Consider the following 25,225-nt stretch of genomic DNA (forward strand, 5'->3'; position numbering starts at 1 on the left):
CACGTCTTGTGCGATACTCGTCTTTTCGCACATTTTAATTTCAACGTGATCATGATGAATCGACGCCATCAGTGGCTCAGAATTTAGATGTGCCCCACAATATCAGAGGACTTGTGTCGAGCATCGAGAATGGGTATAATGGCGTGCGTAGCTGGAGCGTTAAAGAGATCGTAACACGCCTGGTTAAACTCATTGCCATGCCGCCTCTTAATTTGATTAACACTTTTGTCGGTCGGCCCCCAACTGAAAGATACTCTTATGCCACTTATTTTTCTACAGCTTAAAGTACCGTGAAATTATTATAATTTCTTCGGTTGTCTTTCGCTTTGACAAACATCAATTTGACTAAGCGGTTCCCTAAGTTTCCTCACTGAAATGTTAATGGGAATGGTCTGGTTTATGGTAAATTAGAAGTTGCGGTGTATTTAATCAAAGCGATAATAAATTTCGACATGCTTGGCTAGGCACATAAATTAATCAATTAATTTAGTGGGTTTTTCTGGCACTCACCCTTTCTTCACCAATTAAAAATCCAACCAGTTTAATTTTTAGACATTTATTTTTAAATATGTTTCTTAAGGCGTAGAGTTTATTGCATTACTTAATCAGTACAATTCGTTTATCAAATTTTTGTTTAAAAATTTTCATCTCCTGTGTTCTCGAGATTAAACTAAGTCTCTCTGAAGCTCCTAATAATTAGCACCGCCTTGTGTTTCGGCTAAAATATAATATGAAGTATGATTGGCAAATAAATATTTGGGGAAATAGTTTTAGATAGTGGGGATTCGGAAACATGGAAATGCCGCCTAGCACAGAAGCCTGGCACAAAACATTTTGATACAAAATTATTTGGCAAACTTTGTGTGGAAATGTCAGCAGCGTAATAGTAAAAGTAATAAATAGTGTAATAGTTATAAATGCAATTCGCTCGTGGACATTGAAGCAGACTTCTCACTACACATATAATTAGCCTAACTTTCGCTAGAGAGATTTTAGCTCTAAACTAATTCGAATTCAGCGGTAGAAATTTGTCGTTCTTTGATTAGCAATGCGCTGATTTAAAATGCTGGAAACTCGATTTCCAAGGCATTTAAAAGCGCGCATTCTTGAGAAATATTCGTATCGTTAAAAAAAAGGTGTCTTCGCAAAATCAAAACTAAGAGTATGCTAATCGTAGGCTTATTCTAGGCTGAAATTATTCTAGGGTTTTCAATGATTTTCATGTGTGTCGCTGCTAGGCGAATATTTTCTATTCAAGTCTCATCGAATCTTTTGAAGCTTTCGAGGCATATTGCGTTTGTTCCCAGCTAAGTGTTCCCAGCAAGGTGCGAGAGCCACCCAGATCTCCCTAGAACTGCTGTCCGTAGCGCCCATTGATGCCACTATCGTAGAGCTTGCTCAGCGTGTCCTTGGCGCTGCCCCCGTAGGATGCTCCCGACGACGAGGATCCGGCGGAGGAGTTGGGTGGCGGTCCGTAGAGCATGGTGGGCGCTCCGTAGGTTATGGTTGGCGTGGGCTCGTGCTGGTACAGATACCGCTCCTTGCTGGTGCGACGCTGCACAGTCTTCCAGATCCCAAAGATGCTCAACTGGGCTAGCAGGAAGAGGGCTCCCGCCATGATAAGTCCTAAAACAAAGAAACACAAGTAAAAAATTGTATAAATGAGTTTAAATCTTTAAGCAAGTAATTGGTTTCTCAATGCCAAATTTAGTTTATAAATTCTGCTATTAGATTTTGAGTACACTTCTTATTTGTGCAACAGTATTTTACTTAGTTTCTATAAAAAATAAATATGACAGAATTTTTTTAACTTTTCCCTTACAATTTCTGTGGAATCTTTAATCTTGATTCAATCCACCCCTTTCAAAATCTTAACAAACTTAAAATCAAAATTTTACTCCAGATTGTGTACACAGTCGATTTAAAAAAGGAAGTCGAAGCAATCGGATTATCTCAAGTAACCGATCTAGTTCGAAAAGATTCGATGGAAACTGGTTGTGGACCCAGCAAAAAAAAGCAACAAAGGCCAGAAGTGACCTCGGATCGGTTTGGTTATCACAGAAAACAAAAGTGGGCGCCACTTGACCCACTTTGCCGTGAACTGAAACCAATCTAGGGAAGCTAAAAGAGCAAAGAATATAGCCCCAAGGCCCCGAGACGCAAAGTGACCAAGTGACCAAGTTTGACAGCAACAAGTTGAAGATAAACAAAAACAATGAGAAATAAAACAGCGACAATTTAATGCATGAGTTGCATATTTCGGCACGGACTTGGAATTGGACTCTCTTGGCTTCACTTTCTATACCCTAGACATCGCATGTTGCCTGGTTGCCGGTTGGCCTGGGTTCTTAAGAGTGCAACATGCCACATAAATAAGCCAGCGGACCTCGGTGGAGGCAATTCGAAATACCGAAGCCGGTAGAAATCGGGTGAAAGTGCCGCCAAAGTCAAAGTCAAAGTCGAGCTGCAATGCTCAACTTGCATGCGTTCAGTTTTTTGTCCATTTCACGAAATCAGAATTTAAGAGTAACAGAGACGACGACATGCCAGATGACTATCAGAGTTTACTTCGAAACAATGTTGTGGTTGTTCGTTTCTCAAATGACCATAAAAAGTAAACCGAAAAACAAAACAACAAATAAGCCAAGAGCCACAACATCGTCATCGGCTTGACTTGAATGAGTTTCAATAACAAAGTGCACGCACTTGAGTCTTTTATTTATGTATCTGACTCCGGTTTTTCATCGCAACAAGAAGACCACAATGGCAGTAACAAAAGAGGGAACAACGAAAATATACAAAATTATAACAATTACTATAAACGGTCCACGGAGTTGTGGGAGTTTCAGGGGGCGAAAACTGAACTACGGCGCCCACAAAATGGTAAATAATTTGATGAAACCCGAGTCAGAACAAAGAGCTAAGAAAAACGTTGAGAAAACTTGCAGAGTAATGAAAGTAAACTCAACTATCTGCTGAAAGATTTTCTTTATAGTGAAAAACTATAAAAAACTAAGAACGTTAAAACCGAAATTGGATCATCAGATGAAAATACTCCCATTAGGGTCGATCCGGAAACTGCGCCATAAACTGGCCATCAAAATGATTAAAGAAAACCAGAACATTATTTAATGTGTGTGTTAAAATCGCTTTAACATAAAATGCTAATCAACATTTTTACGTCGCCAAATAAAAGTGGTTCACAGAGAAAATTAATCAAGGATTTCTTAGCTTGATATATTTTTAACGACTGACAGGGGCAACTGAGAGTCGGGCGCACTAAAATATATCTGCATGGCTTTATCTGTTTTTTCTCATAAAATTTATTACCGATTAGTACTAAATGTAAATCAGCATTTGGCGATGGTCCAAGATCAATTAAATATAGAAAAAACATAAATGCAAAATTGATTTAGACCGGGTGCTGTGATTCATAATAGTCAATAAATAAATAATAAGCCTTCCTTCGAGAGAAAAAGAGAATTATCGGTAATTTGGTAGTAAACTTCTCCAACTAAAAATCATTGTAAATCGATTTAGAATTAAGTATACTAAGATTCCTTATTAATTTACTAAAAGAGAATACAGATAATGCACTATTAAGCAAATATTAGAAATTAAGACATGCTTGGTCGCGAAGAAAAAACACGTCATTTGAATACTAGGGAATTTTATGAAAGCATTTAAGAGGGTAACTTCCTGGCGATTCTGTCCACAGTAATACCAGAAATTAAAGCGGCCATTAAAATGATTGAAATAATGGGAGAGATTCATCTCTAAATAAATATCGGCAAAGAATGTAAAATGTTCATAAACTTTGACAAATTACAGGGTGTTGTAATTTGGCGTTAAATTGCCGCTCTGCATGCCAATGACGAAGGCTAAGTTTCATCATCTTCTGTGCACACGCATCCAAGTTGCCAGGTGATTTCAGAGCGATGTGTGCGGCAAATGAGCTTAGCACAGGTAGAACCGTTGCTCTAATTGCTTCGGTTTGCTCGCCTCTGATCTGCCATAAAATGCAGCGCGTAATTACCACTGAAATGTACGCCTGATGTTCGGTGGTCCAGTGGAGTTCCATCTGTCTAACGAGCTGTCAATTTAACGCTTCAACGCGGCTTGGAAATTGCTCCACAAAACCAGTGACACATGGGAGATGTAGAAACTCGGGAGCTGGAAAGCCCAGCATCTAACCGATGGACAACCAACTATGCAGAAAGATTTTCGCGCCGCACGAAAACGAGGCGTGCAGAATACTGCTGCACAGTTTCGAATGAACTACTGACCTGGTCGTGAGCCAGCAGAGACACCAAGGAAAAGCCAGTCCAACATCATAACACAGAACACGTTCTGGACAACGAAGAACCTAATTTAAGGCCCCTTGCTCAAGTCGGCAATGATGAAAAATTGATTCATTATCAAAATTAGCGAGCCAAGAACAAGCTGAGCGCCTCACGATGCGAGGAGGACACGATGTCGTCCAGGAAGGAGCAGGCGAGCTCCTGCTTGTCTATGCAAATCATGCTAACTTTGATTTGTGCTTGATTGGTCTTTTTCACAGAGCCCCCGGAATGGAGAATCAAACTTACCATAGCCATTAAGGCAAGTGAGCTTGTCCTGGGCCACGCCCGCATAGGCCTTCTCGTGGGGACCAGCACCGCTGGCATTTCCATGGGTAGTGGTGCCATCCTCTGGCTGGAAGCCGAACTTGTCTGTGATTTGTATGGACTGCATGAGCAGTATGTTATCATCTACGGGGCCCACATCGCGTCGATGGCGTGTGCTGAGCAAGAACTCGGCTGGAAAGAAAGTGGAAGAGACTTCTTAGTAAGCATGCTTTGATGATATATAGATAAAAATATCTAAACCTCGTATCGAAATGTTGTATATTATTAAGTGAAGTTGTGAACGATAAAATATCAATATAATTGATTTAATATCGGGCAAATTTGAAAATATTGTATTGACAAGAAAAAGCATGTGTTTTAAAATTGTGTTTAGAAAAAGTCAAATATTGATAGTGTCCCTTAAAGGATCCGCAAAGCGGTACAACTACTTACCACCATCAGTTCCATTAAGCACCGATCGCTTTTTGCGACCATAGGAAACCAGAGACTTCAGCTCTCCACTAGCGCCATCTTCGCTGTCGCAAATCACGGGTTCACAGCGCGGAATGCAGGGCGTTACCAAGGCGCGGAACTGAACCACTTCGCTCGAAGGAAACTTGAAGGCGTCGAACTGCGAGAGCAGCACCTTCCGATTGTGAGCCAGCTTCTGGATGGTGCCCATGATGTATTGATCGGTGGGGCAGCCATTAGCATCGATCAGGGTTATCTCGGCGCTGTCGGAACCATCCATTGCCACCAGTTCCCTCACGAAGATCTCGTACGGGCTGTTGGGCTCCACGATCTCGAAACGCAGGGCCAGCGGATCGCCAACCTCGGCTATCCTCTTCATGTCGCTGCCATCCCGCGAGGTGATCTTCATAATGACATTGGGCGAATCAATGGTTATCTCTTCACTCAGAGAAGACTCAATCTCGCCAGTTACTCCCAGGTCAACATCATTCAGCACTGTTTTGTTCGTTAAATCATATTGGCAGGAAACAGCCAGGCCAAGATCGGAAGAGGTAACAATCATGTCGTGGTGCTGGATCACAATATCGTTCATATATCTGCCGTAGGCACTCTGTCGCACATTGCATTCCAGATCATTGTAGCCCATGCGGAAATCAAACTCCAGGGAGTTATTCACATTCACAGCGCAGGATTTGGGAGCTCCCTTGGCATAAACCTTGCCATCGAAGAGTTTGGAGGTCCTAATCTTGGTTATCATCTCCCCAGAACGGCACTCAATGGACACATTGTAGCAGGCGGAGAGTTCATAGGTGGCTGCCTCGGGAACATCCAAGTAGGGATCCATCACATCGGTGAGGGTAGCTCTACTATGATGCGACAGGCGGCAGACCATGTCCCCGGTATCATTATAATCATAGGAATGACATCTATACGGGATTACATTGAGGTGTCTGTCAGAAAGCAATACAATTATAGAGCCTGAAAATATCTTACCTATAAGGGGAGTTCAGGCAGAGATCGCGGCACTCGTCAATGGTGTTGATGTCCTGGTAAACCGAATCTACTGTCTTCAGGATCTTTCCCGAAATCCGCTTGAATTCGCACAATTTGCTGGGCTCCTCGGCGCAGTTGTTCTCCAGATAGTCGGCTCCATCGTAGGGTTCCACGCTTCCTCCAGCGGAAAGGGTAATGCGGTCCATGTCGGACAACTCACAGAGACCCGAGTGGCGGTAGTAGTTGGCCGATCTGACAGGATTGAGCGGTATAGGACGGAAGAGTGAAGGGCAGAAAACGAGAGGCGAAGGCAGTGGAAGAAAGCAAGCGGTACGGAGAGATGTTAGGAGAGAGTCGCAAGTTCAAACGAGAGCAAGATAAACCGCTCGAAATTGTAAAATAATTTGGTATTATTGGTTAATAAATGGTTATTTAAAATCTTTATTAATGCAATGAATTTCCTAGTCCATAGATTATAAATGACTCCCACTGTTATACGAAATTCAATTGTTTGCAAAAATACATCACGATTTTAATATTCTTAATGACAGGCAAAAAACACTTCACTTATCCGAATATCTTGTTTCTAACCAAAAATAATATACGTTTTTCCAAAACTTTCTGGAAAACCATACATTTAATGTAGGTCTATTAACTATTCTCACTAATACCAAAAAACTAGCATTCCCCGTTTAGAATCCATTCGCATTACTTAACACTCACCGGCATGTGAATTCGGTCTCTCCCAAGCAGAGTTCCAAACAGTCTCTTCGCGACAGAACCGTCTGACTAGATTTGACGTGCTCTGGGAGGCGGTAACCTTGAACGCGATCGATGCACCAGGCCTTCGAGCAAGGACGCACGCCCAAACACGATTTCTGTGCGTAGATGGTGAAAACCGGAAACTGCGAGCGCGATAGTGAACCTGAAAATGCAGAAAATGTGAAATGAAAAGTGGTGAAAAAGCGGGAAACGGGAAAGGCAACGGTGGTGTGCGTATTTTATGCGTTTTACGCACACGCCCCTTCACTGCAAAGTAACAGGCGTTGAGAAACGGGCAAAAGCACCAGCCTTTTGGAGCTGAGCCACGACAACTGCATCGACATTTGAGATTCGACTGGGGAAGGCTGCAGAAATTATGCGTTACTATGCCAAAAGCCAGTTTGACTGCAGAATGGGCAAAAATCTAGTTTGCAGGCCGGGCCAAAAACCGCGTCGTGCGTAAGGCAAAAGGTGTGTGCAGGTTCGTTTATTTATTTCTGTTTTTTCTCGGACACGCGGGTGATTTATGGCCCCCGGGCCACGACAACCAATGCTACAACCTGCATGAACTAGAACTCAGTAATTGAGTAAATGAATGAATGAACGACGGAGTCGCCTGAATTATTGAGCTTTCTTTGGCACAAAAAAAGAAGAAATATAAAACAGCGCAGCCGTTCGGAATTCTCACACTTTCTAACTCACCTGGCAATTTATCGGCGGTCGTCTTAAACAGCACACACAATCCGGTTTCGTAGTTGACAGCGCTGCAGGACTCGTTATTTTGGCAGGCCTCCAAACAGTCGGTGAGCATCAGAGTCCCGGGCAAAGTGTCCAGCATTTTTGAGGGAGCCGAAAGCACGTAGCTGAAAAGTGAGGAAAGATGATTTATAAATGAGATCGATACCGAGATACCCCGATGATTTATGATCCCCGAACCGGCTAATAGATTTCCACAGCAAATGAAAACGAAAGTGATCGGACATTCTACGGTCTTGGGTCTTTCTTGTCGTTCACGACAAACAAAAGACTCAGGCAACGAACTTGCGGCGGGCGATGACATCGAAAAAAGCCATGGGATTAGTCACGTTTTAACCAAGCAGTGTCACTCCTACGGAAACCACAAATTTGCATATGCCAGTTAGCAATGTTCCACTGTGGTGGTGCTATTGGTGGTTCCCTTTCTGGGTTCACCGTTATCTCGTCTTCTCTTCTTATGGAAATGTTAATTGGCCCAGATGTCGAGTTGCATTTCATTAAAAATGTATGAACTTGCGGCCGGTCTATTGTGTTGTCGCTCAAAAATTCAAATTTAAGAAGAAAAGCAAAAGTGAAATTAACAAGTGGCCATAAAATGTAATCAAGTTTCTATAATGCCGGCATTGCATAAGTTTTGTTTGAGTGAAACTCTTCATTGTTTTGTGACAGTTTTGAAAAGGTGACGGTGTCAGGGAACTTATTTTGCTGGTTATGCAATATTTGGTAAGAAAACTCGGTTTCTTTTTGGAAAATGTCTTTTTAATAAGCTCCTCTGGCTATCTGGCTCCTCTGGCCTATCAACTGTTCAGTTCATTTAAAATACAAAGTATATATATATATATATATATATATATATATATTGTAGAAGGGGTGCCTATTTAATCTCTTTTAATCTTGACAACATTATTTAATTGATTAAAAACTACTAGACATTCTGTTCCTTTGAAAACTAGCTAAAATATTAATAAAATTAAGGAATCGGATGTTTCCATTCATCTTTGTGGCCATCCCACACAAGTGCCCCATTTCAGCCTCAACACAATAAGACTTTTGTTCAACTCACCCGGTAATAATCTCGAAGCCAATCATATCTGGATCGCACTCTTCCTCCTGAATTCCGGCTGGTGCCTTGTCCGTCTTGGCCTCCGGCTGAGCCTCAATGGGCGTGGCCAGGGGCTTGGGGAGTTCTCCGCTGCCAGCTGGAGTTCCAGATCCCACTGTGGCTGCCTCCTGGTCGCCGTTGCCTTCCGTGGTGGTGGTGCTGGTGGTGCTGGCAGGCGTGGAGCTGCCAGATGAGGCGACTGCTGAGGATGCCGGCGGCGAAGGCGTCACATTGGTGCGCGGATTGGTCTGCTTGACCGGCTTGACAGGACGTTTTGTTTTGCGTGCGGCGCTGGCGGCGTCACTCGCAATTAGGCAGATCAGCAGCAGAAAGGTGCAGCGGCGTAGAAACATTTTGTCTGCAATTGAAATGGGTATACGGTGTGAGTACATGGGCACCTGCTAATCTGGGGGCTTCGGAGTTATTCCCCCAGGAAGATGGCTAAATGTTAATTAGGTAACTAATTTCACATTACGCGCAATTTATGTAATTCCTGGTGTGCACTTTATTAGTTTGGCGTTAGTCTGAGAATACTAGGGTTCTTCCTCCACGGGGGCTTTGCTCGCCCAGGAATGAAGACGGAACGGAACTCTGTGTCTTCGATGGTATTTCATGGTATTCCCCTGGTCTTCTTATGTTCGAGCTTTAATTGCCTGACTTGTTCGCTGTGTGTTCGCAGCGTTTAATTAAAGCTACAGCTGTGCTTACAGCAATCTTGGCTCTATCCATTGTGCATACACAACAGTTGCACCACCGACAATCAGAACAAAAACATTGCTCTGGCCCTCAGTGGGGCGAAGTTTTATGTGTGAAAAACACCGCCGCCTGGGAACTATTTTGGGGGGAGTTCGGCTAGAGAGAGAGTCTGGATGCGAACGGGCGTAGGTCGCAACATGCTGGGGAAAAGAAACCTTGGAGACCCCAGACCTTATGGGCCTTGATTTCACCTAGTAAGTATAGGTGTGCCGTGTTCCAGATACCCATATTACGAAGAGCTATCAGTCAGGTGTTAAAATAAACATTATACAAAGAACGTTTTAAGTCTGGGTTTTTAAAAACTATTAGGGCAAATTGTATTCCTTAGGGTCTGGAAAGTTTACTGCGAAACATTTCATTGATGTGTAAAATGTTCTAGATAAATAGAGCGCACACTATATATGAATGTGCTTTTAGCAAGGACACCTACATTTGAAGTGGTTCGTATTATTTTACTTGCTTGCTTTTTTGTGAATCTCAGGTTACACTTAAGAGTTTCCAAGTATCAGCTTAATATGTCGTTGACATGTCTTACTTAAACTATCATATTGTCGTCATAGTTCCTTGCCTCTGTCATAACAATTTGCTAATTCAATTATGCAATCTCACTTAAAACGCGCTAAGCAATTAACACTTTACAGCTGGCGAATCTTAGATCTACAGCAGTATTTTCTTCTTTTTTTTGGCGAATAACTGACTGTTTTCCGCATTTCGGCGTGAAAGTGAATTTAAGCTTTATACCCCATTCGAGAAGAGGCAAACAAAGACATTTTCATGTTGTTAAATATTTTTATGCGTTTCGGCTGTCGATCGCCGACAAGAGCGTAAAAAGTAAGTTTCACTGGCAGGCAATAAAAAAGATAGAGCTGCTTGAAAAAAGAGATTCGTTCGGACTGCCAAAAGCACCTGTGAGATAATCTAAAGTGTAGCTCATTATTTTGCGAGAGACAACGAAGAAGATTTAGCGGTTAATAAGCGGCTGCGTGAGAAAAGATTTGCGTTCGGATTTTCTGGCTTTTCAAACTTTTTTTTCAGCTCTTTCGCTGGGCACTGCTTAATGTTTCGTTAGTTACATAATTAATTATGGGCAGGGGTTAGCCGGCAGGTGGGATGCATGCAAAACCGGGGCTACGCCCACGCCTGGGATCAAGCCTCCTTCGGCTGCAACAACGGCTCACACATAAATTATGAAAGCTAAACAAGAGTGGAGAGAAAGAACCGTTAATGTTAATAACATGCTTTAAGATACTGCACTAAAAACAATATGTGGCTGGAACCCCTTGATCATCTCGGTGGTGCGCAGTGCGCACCATTCCTCTGCTCGATTGAACGGGGAAAAAATATGGAGAAGAGAGAACACAAGATGAGGAACCAGCGGCGAACTCATTACGGAACGCTCACTTCCACTTGCAATTAGTTGTAAGAATGAATTTATGCTAATTATAGGCCTCGACAGGCAACGCAACGCGCTTTTAATAAGCCACCGCGGGCCGAAACATTGACTTTGGTTTCAGACCCATTCTTATCTGCTGTCTGTCCCTTTGGTTTTTCTCTGGCCCTTCCTCTGAGTTTTTCTTTCGATTCGGTTCAGTTTCACCTGCTAACCCACAAATGTAATGAGCCATTGACCAAAGTGGACAGAAAAGCCAGGAGAAGAATGGCCCGAACCAGAAAAACGGTAAATGTGCGTGTGTGTGGCATGCGGTTAGTTTGAAATTTGGGAGTCGGAAAAAAGAAAAACGTTCTGTGGTTCCAGAACAGCACTTAGAATTTCCATGTGAGCGTAACCGAGAGCCTCCGAAAAAAACGCAGCTACATTTTAATTAACCCGCTGCTGTAATTTGTGGCCAGCCGAAAGTTCTTTTGTTTTTCGTTCCCTATTACCAGTTTTCTGAATTTTGATTCAACGACTGATGATTTTCCCTGGCCGAGGTAAGATATGTCTATCAATTTCACTAATTGAACGTTAACAAGCTGCCGCATCGTAGCTGGAAGCGGTTTTTCCATCTATCAATCATGTAAACTACTCAGCGATTCCAATCGAAAACAAGATACAATTTGGTTAGTTATTAGGTGAGACCCGGCCATTCGCAGCTGCTTCCTAGTGAAGTTCTTCCTACTTAATGTTGGCCCATAAACAAAAGACTTAAGCAACAAACTAACCGTATATGTACGAGGCTTTGATTGCGGCCTGCAGAGTTTCCATTACAATTTGCTAATGGCTTTTTGTTCAGTCTGATTTCCAGCAAAAGAAAACAAAAGAAGAACTCATTGGCTGATGAAAATCTAATTGAAAACGTTTAAATTGAATTCGATTTACTTTACTTCCCGACCGAAAGGTCAGACGCTCCCCTCTCTAAACATATTCAATAAAAATTTCTCTAGTTTCGTATGCAGGTTCCCACAGAAGGCATAATATTTTCGATCGTTCGATTTGAATTTATGCCAACTAAATGGCAAATGCTAATTGACTTGGCAGACATAAAAAAAACACTTTCTCAGTGAAAAAAGAGGAAAAAACCAGACTGCAGGCTTACAATTCCAGCCCGAACATGCATAATAAATGTGGCCTGCCGAGAAAGGAGGTGCGCTTGACTAGAAGGAAGCTGCATATTAGCACTGAAGTCGACTAGGCGGCATTATCATAAACTAAATATAGCAGCAAATATCAATTTGATTGTGCTGGCCGAGAGCGCACAAATTGAGACCGGTGCACAATGGCGATTCAGTTCAAAGACTTGCACTCCAGAGACTGGAGACCAAAGACCGGGCTAAAACAGGCATTGTGTTGGCCTAGCAAGTACCGTTCGGCTTTGCCGCATGTCCGGCTGCTGGCCAGTGATAAATTATCACTGTTGGCCGGGCCATTACTTTTCGGAAATGTACGAGGTGAGCGACTGCAGTGGCTCAGCACCACCACCGAAACCACCTTTAATAAAAATGGGAATCAGAATGCTTTGACGATGAGAATGCGCTTTGGGCCGGTGGGCAAGCGGTAATCGGAGATAAACAGCCGGCTTTTCGCCAAGGCGTTGGCGTTTATTATGCAAATATTTTAGCCTTAACTTAAGGCCGCAAATTAATATTGCTCAGCTCGGAGCTGCAACTGCAGAACAATGTCGCATTCATTTAACGGTACTTGGCTGATTGTTATTTAAAGTTCAGTTCATAACAATTGTGGTGAAGAGTGCTGCAGTGGTGCAGTGGCGAAGTGGTGCTGATGCTTTGTCCGCTTCGCAATTTACTACTTTTGCATAGTTAACAACTTGATTGGTAGCACTGGGCAAGCTGACATTGAAATGTAGGCCTTGCCATCATCGATGCCCGCCAATGATTGTTGCTGATGCTGTTGGGTTGTCTTCTTTGTGTTCTCTTCTGTTGTCATGCTGCATAAGTGGAGAGGACTGGTTGCTGCCTGTTGCATAACTAACAATGTTTAGAGCGCATAAATACATGGCCGCGGCCGCAAGAACACCGCACCGCAGCGAAGCGAACTCCATCTAACATCTAACATTCAGAGTAACGGAGTCCCGCACAAATGCTCATGACATGCAAAGGAATTTCAGTTATGTTGAGGCCGCCCCATGCGGGGCGTGTTTCCCCCAGAATCCCGGGATATATCCCCAGCCATTTAGCAATGCAAATTGCGTTGTTTAGTTTATAGATAATGTCATTCAGAATGCTCTCGCAAAAGTATCACAAAAATGCTTAAGGAACTCGGCGTGATACAGAACAAGTTCGGTGCCAAAGGCCACTCGATAAATGCCCGTGATAAGGTTGAAGAACGACAGTTGGCATGGAAAGCAGTCTCCAACGTACGGGTAGCATTCTCAAGACTGCAGACTTGTATTAGTGAAATGCGCTAAGTTTGAGCTATGATCAGTAGAATGTTTCGTAGATCAAATAGATTGACACTTTCCAGACCCTTCACCCCATTCAGTCCGACAATCTTGATTCATTAATGGTCAATAAAACACAGAATCTCTTAGAAACTCGCTGCCCAAGTAGTACCATAAAAAAGGCACTAAGCGAACCATAAAGGAAAGCACAAATCCTCACCTTCTTTATCCGGCTCAAAGTACCTCTCTCCTTTTGTTGGGTACAAGAATTAAAATGGTTTTATTTTTTAAAACACAAATTTGTATTACCTAAGTTGTATCAATACAATTTTCTAACCCTTTACGATTAAACCAATGGAAGTTCATCTAACTAGATACTATAAACTCAAGGAGTACCACATACATGTCACTTGGAAAACCATAAAGAAAAGTCACACATCACAACTACAACTTAATCATCATCAGAGCAGGCAACACTGGCGAACACTTTATGGTCATAAGCCAGGCAATTAACACTTGACATTCTTTTCACTTTTTGTTGGTCGTTGATATGCTTTGGGCCCCATATAACAGCGGGCACTAATCGCATCATAAAAACACATTTTATTTGAACTACGTGACAAACAGAACGTTATGGCCAGTGCAAGCGAAGAATCCAAGAAGGGACCAGCAAATAGAGAGTTCTTTGGGACGTGTGGCCAAGTGCGTTTCGCTTTCTAGCAGCCCACATTCTAGTACTCTGGTATTCTGGGCTTCACCTGGCCATTCTTCGGCTCCATTGTCCGATGGCATCAAATTCTACTTGAGCGCTAATTCGAGTCAATAAAAAAGCGTTTAAAAGCGAACAATAATGAATGCTAGTTGCTCTGAGCGGCCGGCTATTAGAAATTCTAGCAAACTGGCTCAAAGAGGCACATAGAAGTGAAAGAAAGCCGGCCAGACGTAAATTAAATGGAAACTGCCAGGCGAAAAACAACAGAAAAAGCGTGGTTTTTCGAAATCGAATGGTCAGGCGGCACGTGTCGTCTCGCAGGCTTTTCTCTTTGGAGAAATTCTTGGGACAGAGACTCATAGCCGAAAACCGCTGACAGCTGAAACATAAATCCCGACAAAGCCCGAAAAAGGAAACGGTTGGGAGACAAGAGGAAAAACAAGCCGTAAAAGATCTAAACAAATTGAAAAGCGCACGCCAAAGTCACATCATCATTATCGAGAGCTAGAAAACTGGACCTGGAAATCAGGTCGCTTGGCGGTCGGGCCTCCCACAGTCATATGATTTATGCTCAGTTAACTGTTCACCCACCGACCAAGCAACCCGTGTGTGCGTTGCAAATTTACGACTCAATCAAATGCAAATTGCAAGAATTTTTAAGCTGCACCTGCTGGGGGTCTTTTCCGGCTTCCCCTGGTGACCCAGATTCGTTCGAAAAACGGTTATAAATTGCGTGAAAATGCATTACGCAAGTACAAAAGGCTGTGAATGGTGGCATCAACATCATCATCCGCTGCCAACAGACAACCAACAATGTGAATTGGCCGCTCCAGTTTTGCTGGCTAATTTATGCAACATTTGTACGCTGTGGCAGGTGGAAGCTGTCGGCGCACGTAACTGTCAACATGGCGCAAACTAACTGTAAACTGCATATGCCAACAACCACCCACTGCAGAGAATGCAGCCACTGAACCACTGAGCCACCGCAACACCAAACCCACAGGCCCACCTTGCCACTATTGCCACTATTGCCACTGAGCCACCGACCGCGCAGCTAATTGTCGACGCTTTTTGCATTTAAGCCAATTTGCGTTCACATTGTTGCCCGTCTGGCTGCTGGAAAACGGCTGCCATCTAAATATCTAAACTCGAAGTTAGAATTCTGGCCAAGATCTCGACTTTCAGCCACATCTCTGTGTGTTTGGGCCGATTAGAATGTGCCATTAACCTATTTGGCGAACTGGCCTTTCGGCGCGAAAGATGCTTACAAAATGTGCAATTTAAATGCACACCGAAACTGGCGACAGATTCAATTAACCCATTAACTATAACACAATTGATGAGTTACTAAATATTTGGATATCAATTAAATTTGTTTTCCGTTTTTATGATAGATTTTTATAAAATGGGGCTCTAATTATACATTTGTAGAGGTGCGACAACTTAATCAACTATGTAGAGAAAATGTGAAAAAATAATTAACATTAAATCTTTGATTGTTTTTTATACCAATTCTTGAGAATTAGTAAAATCTAGGAGTTTGGCTTTAATGGGCTATATATACTTCATTTTATAAAGTCTTCCCATTCTTTCATTCTTTCAGAAATCATATTTACTCACAGATATTTTCCATTTCTTTTGTCGCGATTGAAATACCTTTCCATCCAATCATTTGTCAACATGTTCTGTATGCACAACAGGTACAGGTGGACCAAAGGATGAATGGCAGGCACTTAAATATGTGGTACTCAAGGGGTTAAAAGCGGCTTACGGCAGCTAAGACAACAAACAAACAAACAAACATCGCGGGAAACAAACAAGTTTTGTGTTGCTCAAACACACTGGCCTAAGCAAACAGAACCAAGACAATTTTAGTTTGGCGCTGGAATGGGAATGCGATTTGTTTGTTTGCCAAATGGATTGACTGATTGATAGACTGACGGACCGAATGACTGGCCACTGGCTTTTGCAGCCTTATGATTTCGCCTTGCCGACGCTGCGCTAATTTGTTGGCATCCATCGAGTGGAATTGGCCAAGACAGGAAGGCAGAAAAAGCTGAGAGAAGAATCTGGCAGACAAACGCTGCCGCCACAGACTGTCTGCTGGATTCCAGGTAATTCTCCGTTTGATTTATTAACCATCATTACACACATTCGATGGCCGCTGATCTTTCGCTGCTGCCGGGCAATCAGAATCAATATCTCAGCATCTCAGCTCGACTTCCGGTTCAGGTGTTTCTGTTGCTGCTCACATCCATTTGCCAGAGGAAGAGAAACCGAATCCTTTTGGAAAGGAAGCTGAGACTATGAACCCATAAATAACCACCAAAAAGAGAGTCAGTAGCCCAATTGGCCAAGTTTATATATAGAACGACTCACATTATATAATTTGCACTGGCCAAGATTTATGGCCCGGGCACAGTTGCCATTTGTGGCGATGCGATTGTGGCCGCTTCCATTTCGAATGCGTCTTTAAAACGCAATAAATATTAAAGCCGCTGGTCCTATGCGTGCAATTTATTCAGCTTATTCGCGCCGCCGTGGAATTGTATCTGCCGATAGGCAGCAACGCGAAAATGTTGCATCTAAAAAGTGGAACAGGCCAACGGCATGCAACTGAACGGCAAGAAGCCACGACAACTCGGCTCGCTCTCTGTTCTTGGCTAACAATATTCATTGCACAATTATGCCTTGGCAGATTCTTATACCAGATCTTAATGCTTTATATAGACAGCTAATTTATGCTGTGTCTGCACGTCAGTCAGGTGCGAGCTACATGTATATCCATGAGTGTGGAGGGGTCCCAGCCCACGCCAGATTATTTGCTATTTAGTCGGAGAACCCGAAACTGGGGCGATGATATGCACTGGAATGCAGCAGCTGAATTTGGCTTAAACGAATTTCGCTTTGTTGGCCTTGTGTTTAAAACATCATCCAGGGCAAACAATTCTTTTTATACCCACTATTCGCACCTGAATCTTTATTATATCAACTACGGGGTACTTTATATACTTTATATACGCATTAAATCCTACTTCCTTTCCAAAACCCCGAGTGTATTTTATTTATTTAAAACCCATTACCGGCTTTCATTTGAAGATAGGATAGGAAATCTCACAGTGAATGACGTTCGTATTAAACTTTACGACCGAAAAAGTGGTTGCAGTTTTACTGACTGCATTTTCCACCTAGAGCCTCCGTTAAACTCACTGGTTCGAGTTTTATGGTTCTGTTTCATCGTTCTCACTTCATTTTAATGAATATTTAAAAATTTCCTGTTGTAAAATTAACACCCCACTTCCGTTCCCCGCTTAAAATGGTTTTTATTTCTAGAACTATGAAATTTCCTGGAAATTGTCCCTATGAATAATTTAGAGTATTGTGTCAACTTAATGACCTAAAAATGCACAAGAATCCTGGTGGCTCTTAAATGGAATTCTCATTCTGTTGCCGATTCTGGGGATGACACTCTGAACTTGACATAACCCCTAGCCATGTTTGATTTAGCACATACCTTAACTGTTTGCTCTCGTGTCTTCAATCCTCTTGAATCGGGCCTTTTCGTCGTTGTATCTGTAAGGCAAACAAATGCAAATTAGTTAAATATTTTCCTACAACAATGGGCCCGGTTTTGAGCCACAAACCCACTTAAAGTACAGGCGATACAGATCTGGGCATCTGCATCTGCATCTGCGGCAATTGAGTTTAGTGTGACAACGTTTAATGTGAAAACGAGAACTAAATAAATAATTTTTACCAGTGCGAGACAAGGCAAACAAACAATGAGATGCAGCGATAATTTCATTATAAGAGAGGAGAAAACTTAGGGAGATCACTGCGGCAGCGGATGGAATGGATGGTGTATCCGTCTTTACGTCGAGCGCTTATCTGGAGTTTGAATCGTCAGCAGGTGACATTGAAGTAATTTACTTGCTGTTGCCAGTTTCCACTGCTACCCACACAATTTATTTGCAACTATTTAAGCGAAGAGAAGAAGGAAGCCAAGAAAGCCAAGCCGTCGTGGCCCGACCAGAAAAAATAAGTTAAAAAGCCAGGCCAGTTAAACCAAGGCAGCAGCAGAGCTCTTGGTAAGTATTATTAGCCAGAGTCTCAGTCAAGTCACTCAGAGAACTTCGTTTCTCCCCCCTGAAGAAGCCAAAGCTTCTTCTTCAGCTTCTTACTTTATTATTGGCTGACAGTGGTGTCGTTGTTGTGGCAGTGGCTGTCGTTGCTGCAGTGGCTGTTGCAGTTGCTGCTGCTGCTGTTGCATTTCGCATTCCATGCTAGCGAAAGTTGACCTAGTCGACGATCGCGGTTTTTGTTTTCTGTCGTTGGAGGCGGCCGGGGCTGCAAGCCGGGGGAGTGCAAATTTGCTTATAAATAACGAAATTAAATATGGCCAAAAGCCAAATAACTTAACTAGCAACTGAAACCCAAACGCATCAACAGAGCACAGAAAAAAACATAAATTGCTAATTTAATAATTATAATTTAATTTAATTTATTCTATTTAATTGTCAAATCAAATTAAATAGTCTTACAAATTTATTTGTCACTCCTCGGTTTCTAGCTCGTCCTTTTTTGCTTTTACTATCTTATATAAAAGTGCTGATGCGATAGTTCGTTATCTATCTACCTATTTGACTTGCATATTCCAATCTGTTTTTTTTCCGTGGAGCCATTTAACATGGAAATTCGCCAGAGTTTCTCTCGGTCGGTCTCCACTGTATTCTACCGACTATCAACTAGCAACTGAAAACATTTGCACAATTAACTATGCAATGCACGCGCCCGACTTCGATGCTCCCGATGCTCGTTTCTTTTTGGGCACTTTCTTTTGGCAGTTTAAAAATGCAAATTGTCTTGATGATGGAGTGCCGGGCATTCTAATCAACTGGAGATTTCTGCAAGATCTTCAACTCTTACTTTCGATCTGTATCAAGCTGCCCCGTCTTCTCCGCTGACGTCAGCAGTTTAAGTTTAACAAGAGGTTTCCGCTGGCGGCGATGAAAGAAAAGAAGTACGGCAGGCGGAAGCTTCAGCCTCTCAGACAGTGAACTGTAACACTTTCTATTGAGGTCAGCCGAAAAACAGCCAACGAAATAGTAATAAAATGCCATTGAATGGGTGTAGTATCGGCTAGGAAAGCTCGTGGATGGCTGGCTCATAAAGGCGGACGGACATGCATGGCCAGCACAATGGAAATGCCCAAAATGCTAGGCACGTTCCCGCTCTGAAAATCCAACCTATTAATGTAATTTTTCTCTCAATCTTTTGACTCTTCTTTATATATATACACTCCCGAACTGAAACGCAGGCAATGTCAAAATGTTAACAGCACTCAATGGCACCGGCTTTTTTTCGACTCCCAGGAAAAGGGGTCTATAGGTCTGGGGGGTCTGGAGGTCGGTCTGCGGCGCTTTCTTTTGTGCACCTAGCCAAGATTTTTGTCACGATCCCCAGGCTTTAACGTTTATTGGATTATTGTCATTAAATTTGTTTGGCTTCGCGGAAAGTCTTGAAAGCGAAAACCCAGACTGGGAGAAACTCTTTAGAGGGTTAAGGGAGGGAAGTCCTCGCTATGAGTCAGGGGTTATCTCTTAAGAGGCGCTACTCGTCTTGGGTAAAGGTCACTTATTGGATATTTAGAAAAGGATCGAAATGGTATGATACTTTTAGATTTATGGTAACGGATTATCCAAAGGATATTATTAAGCCCATTGTCGCCGTATTACGTGTCTTATTAGAGTTAACATTTAGCTGCCAGTTAACTTACTTTAGATCCAAAAAAATATTGATCTCCTTATTTTATTTTATAATGATTAGAGATAAGGCTCTAGTTGGTAACCTGGTTGACTATCACCCATCTTTCTCGATGTCTTTAAATAAATCATTAGTTAATCGAAAAATAAATCATTTTAATGATTTATTTATTTATTCTACTCATTTAGTCAATCAATGTTGACTATTTCGTGGTAATTCAAGTTTATTTCTGCCAAACAGATGTCCCATTTTCATCGATGAATCCTTCAGCTTGCTTTTACTTTTCCTCTCAGCCAATTGGCGCTTTTTCTTTTGGCATTAGCGGTAGACAGACAAATATGTATGAGGCACTGCATCCACATATCCATCCACCACAGCCAGCTGGCAAATGTCAAAGTTTAAGCAAATACAAACGCCTTGGCATTGGCATTGCGATAGCGATTGCCATTTGGTCGTGCCAGATGGGTTTGAGTTGCACCCAAAGCGTTTTCAGACTCCTCTGCTTCGTTTTCGCGCATTTAATCGGCGACAATCACAAGGCTTTTTCGGGGGGCTTGAACGTTTTTATTTATGGCCAAAGAAGCCAAACAAGCGAAAGTCAAATTCTTCAACGATTATTTCTTGCTGATTTTCGGCGGCCGCTTCTTCTGTCTGGAATCGTTTGCCCAAACTTTGGTGTCATTTATCCCCACCTCGAGTTCATTTTTCTTTTTTTCGAATTATTGTATTTTTGGATTTTGGATTGCCTTCAGGCGGCAGGAGGCGATGGCGACTCCTGCCATTGTCTGCGATTTGACTTCGGGTTCATTGATATTTCGAGTGTGCGAAAAGTGAAACTCAATTGTCAATGTCCGATGTTTCTGCCTCTGAACTTGGCTCAGATATTTTAGCCTCTGGCAACTGCCATGCTGCATGCGAAAGCTTTTTACTTTTCAATTAAATTTCAATTAAAATATTACCGCAGCAAAATACTTTCACACAATCGCAAATTATTTCGAGCAGCGTTTCTGAATAAATTAGCCAAGCTGCATGTCTTCAAATCGGACATTTTTCAATGCAAGCTAATCAAGTGCGAAACAAGCTAGGAATTTGATGGACAGGTTGTGATGTTGCATGTTATTAGCCTCTAGAGATATGGCTACGATCTTCAGGCGATCGAACAGGGCGTATACCCTATAAATGTAATTCACATGCTGATTATGCTACAGAAAATCGTGGGATAAACTGTGCTAAACTATGCCAGCTAGGTAATCTTCTTCTAAGAGAAATCCGATGTCTAGAAAGCTGCTCTCATTAGATGATATCATCAGCCAATTTCCTCCGATAATTTCTCAACCCAATTTCTTTGCATCTTCAGCATAAATTATAAAGCGACATTAGCCCCAAAAGGTGTAAAAACCCCAGAGAACTTAAACACAGGCCAAAGCCAAATGCAAAGCAATCCCAACGGTTATGTTACTTCCCATCCGTCCACCATTGTTGGATAAATCTTTGCTAATTGCTGGCCAAACAGCCAACTGACCCAAAAGTTGACAATCGCAAATAAACCAAAATGGAAATTTGGCACGCCGAAAACCAAACAGTAAAACTGTTAACCCAAATGAGGTTTTCAGACGGCAAACTTAAGACGCGATGGGGAGATTTCTTGGCAATTGACAATTCTAGCGGCGGTCTATCAATCAGTTTTCTTGGATAAACTGAAACGGAAGCGGTTTTTCTGCCTGACAGTCCGCACAATCGCAATCTCGCTACTTAGAATCCATTTTGCGATTTCTTCTCGTCGACAACTTGATTAGTCATTGATGACCACTGTCAAGCCGCAAAAGTAAATTATAAACTGGAGGGAATAGAAAAAACTTATACCCTGCCTGGAAGGTAGAAATCAAATGTAAAAGCAAAAGCAAAAGCGCGGACTTGCGCCAAATGTCAAATTAAATCTATCAATTTCACAGCAGAATGAACGCCCAAATGCGGTGGGTCTGGGTCCCCATAGAAAATCCGCATGGGTAGACATTTGAAATTGCTTTGCTGACACCGAAGTGTGTGGGGAGTGGCTAGATGGCCATCTACCATCTTAGCAGCTAGATGGCTCCAAGGCACAGCTGCTCTGGCTACCTGGTGTTGTGGCATTTGATGTTGTTTGCCCGTAATTGCAATGGGAGAACTTTTTGCAGCAGGCTAATCAACGCTAACTGCAACAAACAAGCTGGACAAACAAACGCAAATTGTTTTCCAAGGCACGGAAGCCCAGGTCCAGGCGAATATTAAATGCACATGACAAATTGCCAAGCCGAAGGCGAAGGCTCTTGGAGATTCTCTTTTTTCCCTGGTTTTTTTTTTGCCCATTTGGCGGCAATTAAAGCGCACGCTTCGTCTAATCAACGGCGACTGGCAGGTTGAGTAAATGAATAGCTGCCAGGAGAGAGAAGGCTGTGTTGTAACTGTCATGTCATCGTGATGATGCCAACTCCCTATCTTCCTAGGCTGGATAACTTCGAAGCCCAGTCATGGCCAGGGCAATTATTGCGGGCAAATTTAAATACCTACTCCCCGAAGTCCGCCAGCCAACACGGTAGCTGACATTCAATGGATCATTTCAACCGGTGGTCTCTGCGTTCTGTGGCTTTAACCTCGGCTTTGTTCGCTGCTCTCCAGATCGTAATCGCTTTTTATCAGAGTCTCAGTCCTGTTCTATTATCTTTTATACTCCACTCTTTGGATGCGGGTTCTGTTCTGACACGTTACATTGTGGATTTCACACCACAACTGGAGCCTAATTATTTTAATTGCCCGACTTGTGTTTGGTTTTAATTATGGGACTCTAGATGATCTATAAAAGACAGCACAAGACAACAAAACTTAATGAATCTGTTGCCAATTAATGCAAATGCCATGAATGCCAATTACAATCTGTATAAATTATTCTTGGTTTTAGTTGGACTGCTAAACCAAGAAAAGATGTTGCATTCCAGTCCTTTAGGTATAATATTTTGCTAAGCAAATAATATAATTTGAAGCATTTCGTAAGTTATTTTATTGTATAAAACGAAATTTAATACAACATTTTTTTATCCTTTCTGAAATACATCTATGATTTTATGGCAGATATACTCGTGCAAAACAACTATATTTATATTAATCAATAATCGCAAAGAAAGGATCTTGAAGGATCTAATTTTTATTTAATTCGAACTTCATTTGTAAGTTATAATTTGTAATAAATTGATCATAAATGTTTTTCAGTTTCAAAAATTGTTGATAACTCATAAAAATATTATACCTTTTCAATTCCATACATTTTTAAATAAAGAATTAAATAATAAACTACTGCAGCTAAATCATTCAGACATTTCTTTGGCAATATTTGACTTATTTATTTTGAGCTCTATGCGGGTCAGGAAATTCTGTAATCAATCGACTCAAGGTTGTTCCCAGAGCAGATTGTTCAAACAAGAAGGTAAATTCTTGCCGATCATTGTTTCTGGGTTTCTGACTTGTCATTGCATATTATACGTGTGTGGTAAAAGTTAATAAACACTCACTTGGCAAGAATAACGTGCAACTGCAACTGTGACTTCGTGAGTTGGAGAAGTGACCGAAAAGTATCCTTTCCTTTCGGATTGTCTTGTTCCTCTAAGATTTTCGGCTATCGATGCTGAGTCACGCTTCACTTTCGAGATGAGTTTTATTCATGTATGTAAATAATCACTGTTTGCTGATTACACACATTGCACATTTAGTGGGGATTGAATGTTGCACTTGACTTTGGTTGTTCCTTGTCAAAGCCACGGATATAAGTTCCTGGCAACGCGATTTATTTTATTTGGTAAATTATTTTTATTTGGCAAGCCGCGATCGCTGCGAACTTGACCGTCGGGAGTTGACCGAATAACTAAAGTAAACGACGGGCTAATCAGTCGTTATATAAGTTGCTCACGGAGGAGTTTTGAGTTCTTCTGGGCTGGTTGTTGCTGCTATTTATTTTGCCTTTGCTGCGCTGCTCGCGTGCGTTCGCCTTGACAATGGCCAACGTTATAAACCGCTGTCGAGCATGGAGCTCAAAAGAAAGCCAACTCACAAAGCGGCCACGCAAAGAAAGCCAAAGAAATGAGTCGCAAACACAAAAGACTCAAAGCCAAACTCTCGTTTTGAGTTTGAGTGAGTTTCTCCGGGGGAAAAGCGAGTGAATGTGCTGGCTTTTGTTTGCATTTCGCTCGGGAAGACGCTCTTGTCGGGCTCTCTTCGCTTCTGCTGCTCTCTTCTGGGGCACATGTGGCATGTTCCATTCATAATTTCGATTACCAAATCCCTCGGCAGAACCGAGAGGGTTCAAAACGGGCACACACGACGTTCAATATCATTAATTAAATTGAAATCAGTTCACGAGCGGAGGAGATGGAGAACTAGAATCAGGGGGAAAATCAATTTTGCCCATGAGATCGCACTTAGACGAGTTATTGGTACATGAAAATTATGATATTACTTCTTGGCTGCCTCGGGTTCTCAATCTTGTGGTCAGCCAGGCACTGTCGTGCGTTTTATGCTCCATAAAAGCTGTCCAGCACTGCAGTTTAAACGAATTAGGAGTCCAAAACGAAGTCAACTTGATTAGAAAGGTGCCGCAGAACAGAAAAAGAAACCAAAGCAGCCATCAATTGATCACACAGCTTCTTGAGCTGCCAAAGAAAGTTACACATTTGTAGGGACGGCGTAAATAAACAAATAGTTTGATAACATTTCTATTGAGTCATTAACATGTTAAGCTCATAAATCGAACGATTCGTCGCTCATCCAATGTAAACATAAGCGATCACAGAACAATCGACACAAAAGCCACCGAAAAATGAATCAATTTGGGATCAGATTTTGGATTGTATTGAATGACGGCAGACCTTTCGCTTTCAACGAAGCTGTAACTGAAGCCAAAAGCCCGGCACGATCTTCTGCATACTGATGAGACCAGAGACGATCATCACGATCTGGAGAAAGCCAAATCAAAGAAATCCCAATCCACAAAGCGACAATTGCTAAATGAAATGTCGCGCAAGGAAGCGCAAATTGTAACTCATGCAAAGCGGCAATCAAATGTCGCCGGAAATGTTTACACAAAGCGCTCGAATGTACCCGAAAGTGTTCAGAAAGAGGGGCTTTAAGGGGTTAGAAAGGCAATTTGCATTTCACCGTGTGACAATGACAGCTGCTTAATGATGATTCACGTTGATTTGCCTAGATTTGGTGATCTGTATCTGCCGCTCTTGCTGATTTTTGGTTTTTTGATACGACTGCTAACAGGTGCATTTATTTGCGTCTGGCGAGAATCAAAGCTTCATCTTAGCCGCTTTCGTTTTTCGGGCGAAAATGAAAACTGCAATTTCCGAAAATAACACAGAAAGCAGCTGCAGATGCTTCATCTACCCCATCGAGTTCGTTGCTTAAGTCTTTCGTTATTATTTATACCACAGAC

At 42.2% G+C, this 25,225-nt stretch overlaps 1 protein-coding gene across 1 annotated transcript; it reads right to left on the reverse strand.

Annotated features, from left to right (window-relative positions):
• Positions 1-540: 540 nt before the first annotated feature.
• On the reverse strand, positions 541-23,781 carry LOC108045133. The gene is made up of 9 exons (XM_017124356.2): positions 23,304-23,781; positions 17,513-17,571; positions 8,653-9,049; positions 7,536-7,696; positions 6,795-6,996; positions 6,072-6,323; positions 5,061-6,004; positions 4,590-4,799; positions 541-1,626 (listed from the first exon to the last, which is right to left on the reverse strand). The coding sequence occupies exons 3-9, from the start codon at positions 9,042-9,044 to the stop codon at positions 1,349-1,351; spliced, it is 2,439 nt and encodes an 812-aa protein (XP_016979845.1). The 5' UTR covers positions 9,045-9,049; positions 17,513-17,571; positions 23,304-23,781; the 3' UTR covers positions 541-1,348.
• Between the last annotated feature and the right edge of the window lie 1,444 nt (positions 23,782-25,225).

Source organism: Drosophila rhopaloa, unplaced genomic scaffold (assembly GCF_018152115.1).
Source record: "Drosophila rhopaloa isolate 14029-0021.01 unplaced genomic scaffold, ASM1815211v1 contig_167, whole genome shotgun sequence".
Lineage (NCBI taxonomy): Eukaryota > Metazoa > Arthropoda > Insecta > Diptera > Drosophilidae > Drosophila > Drosophila rhopaloa.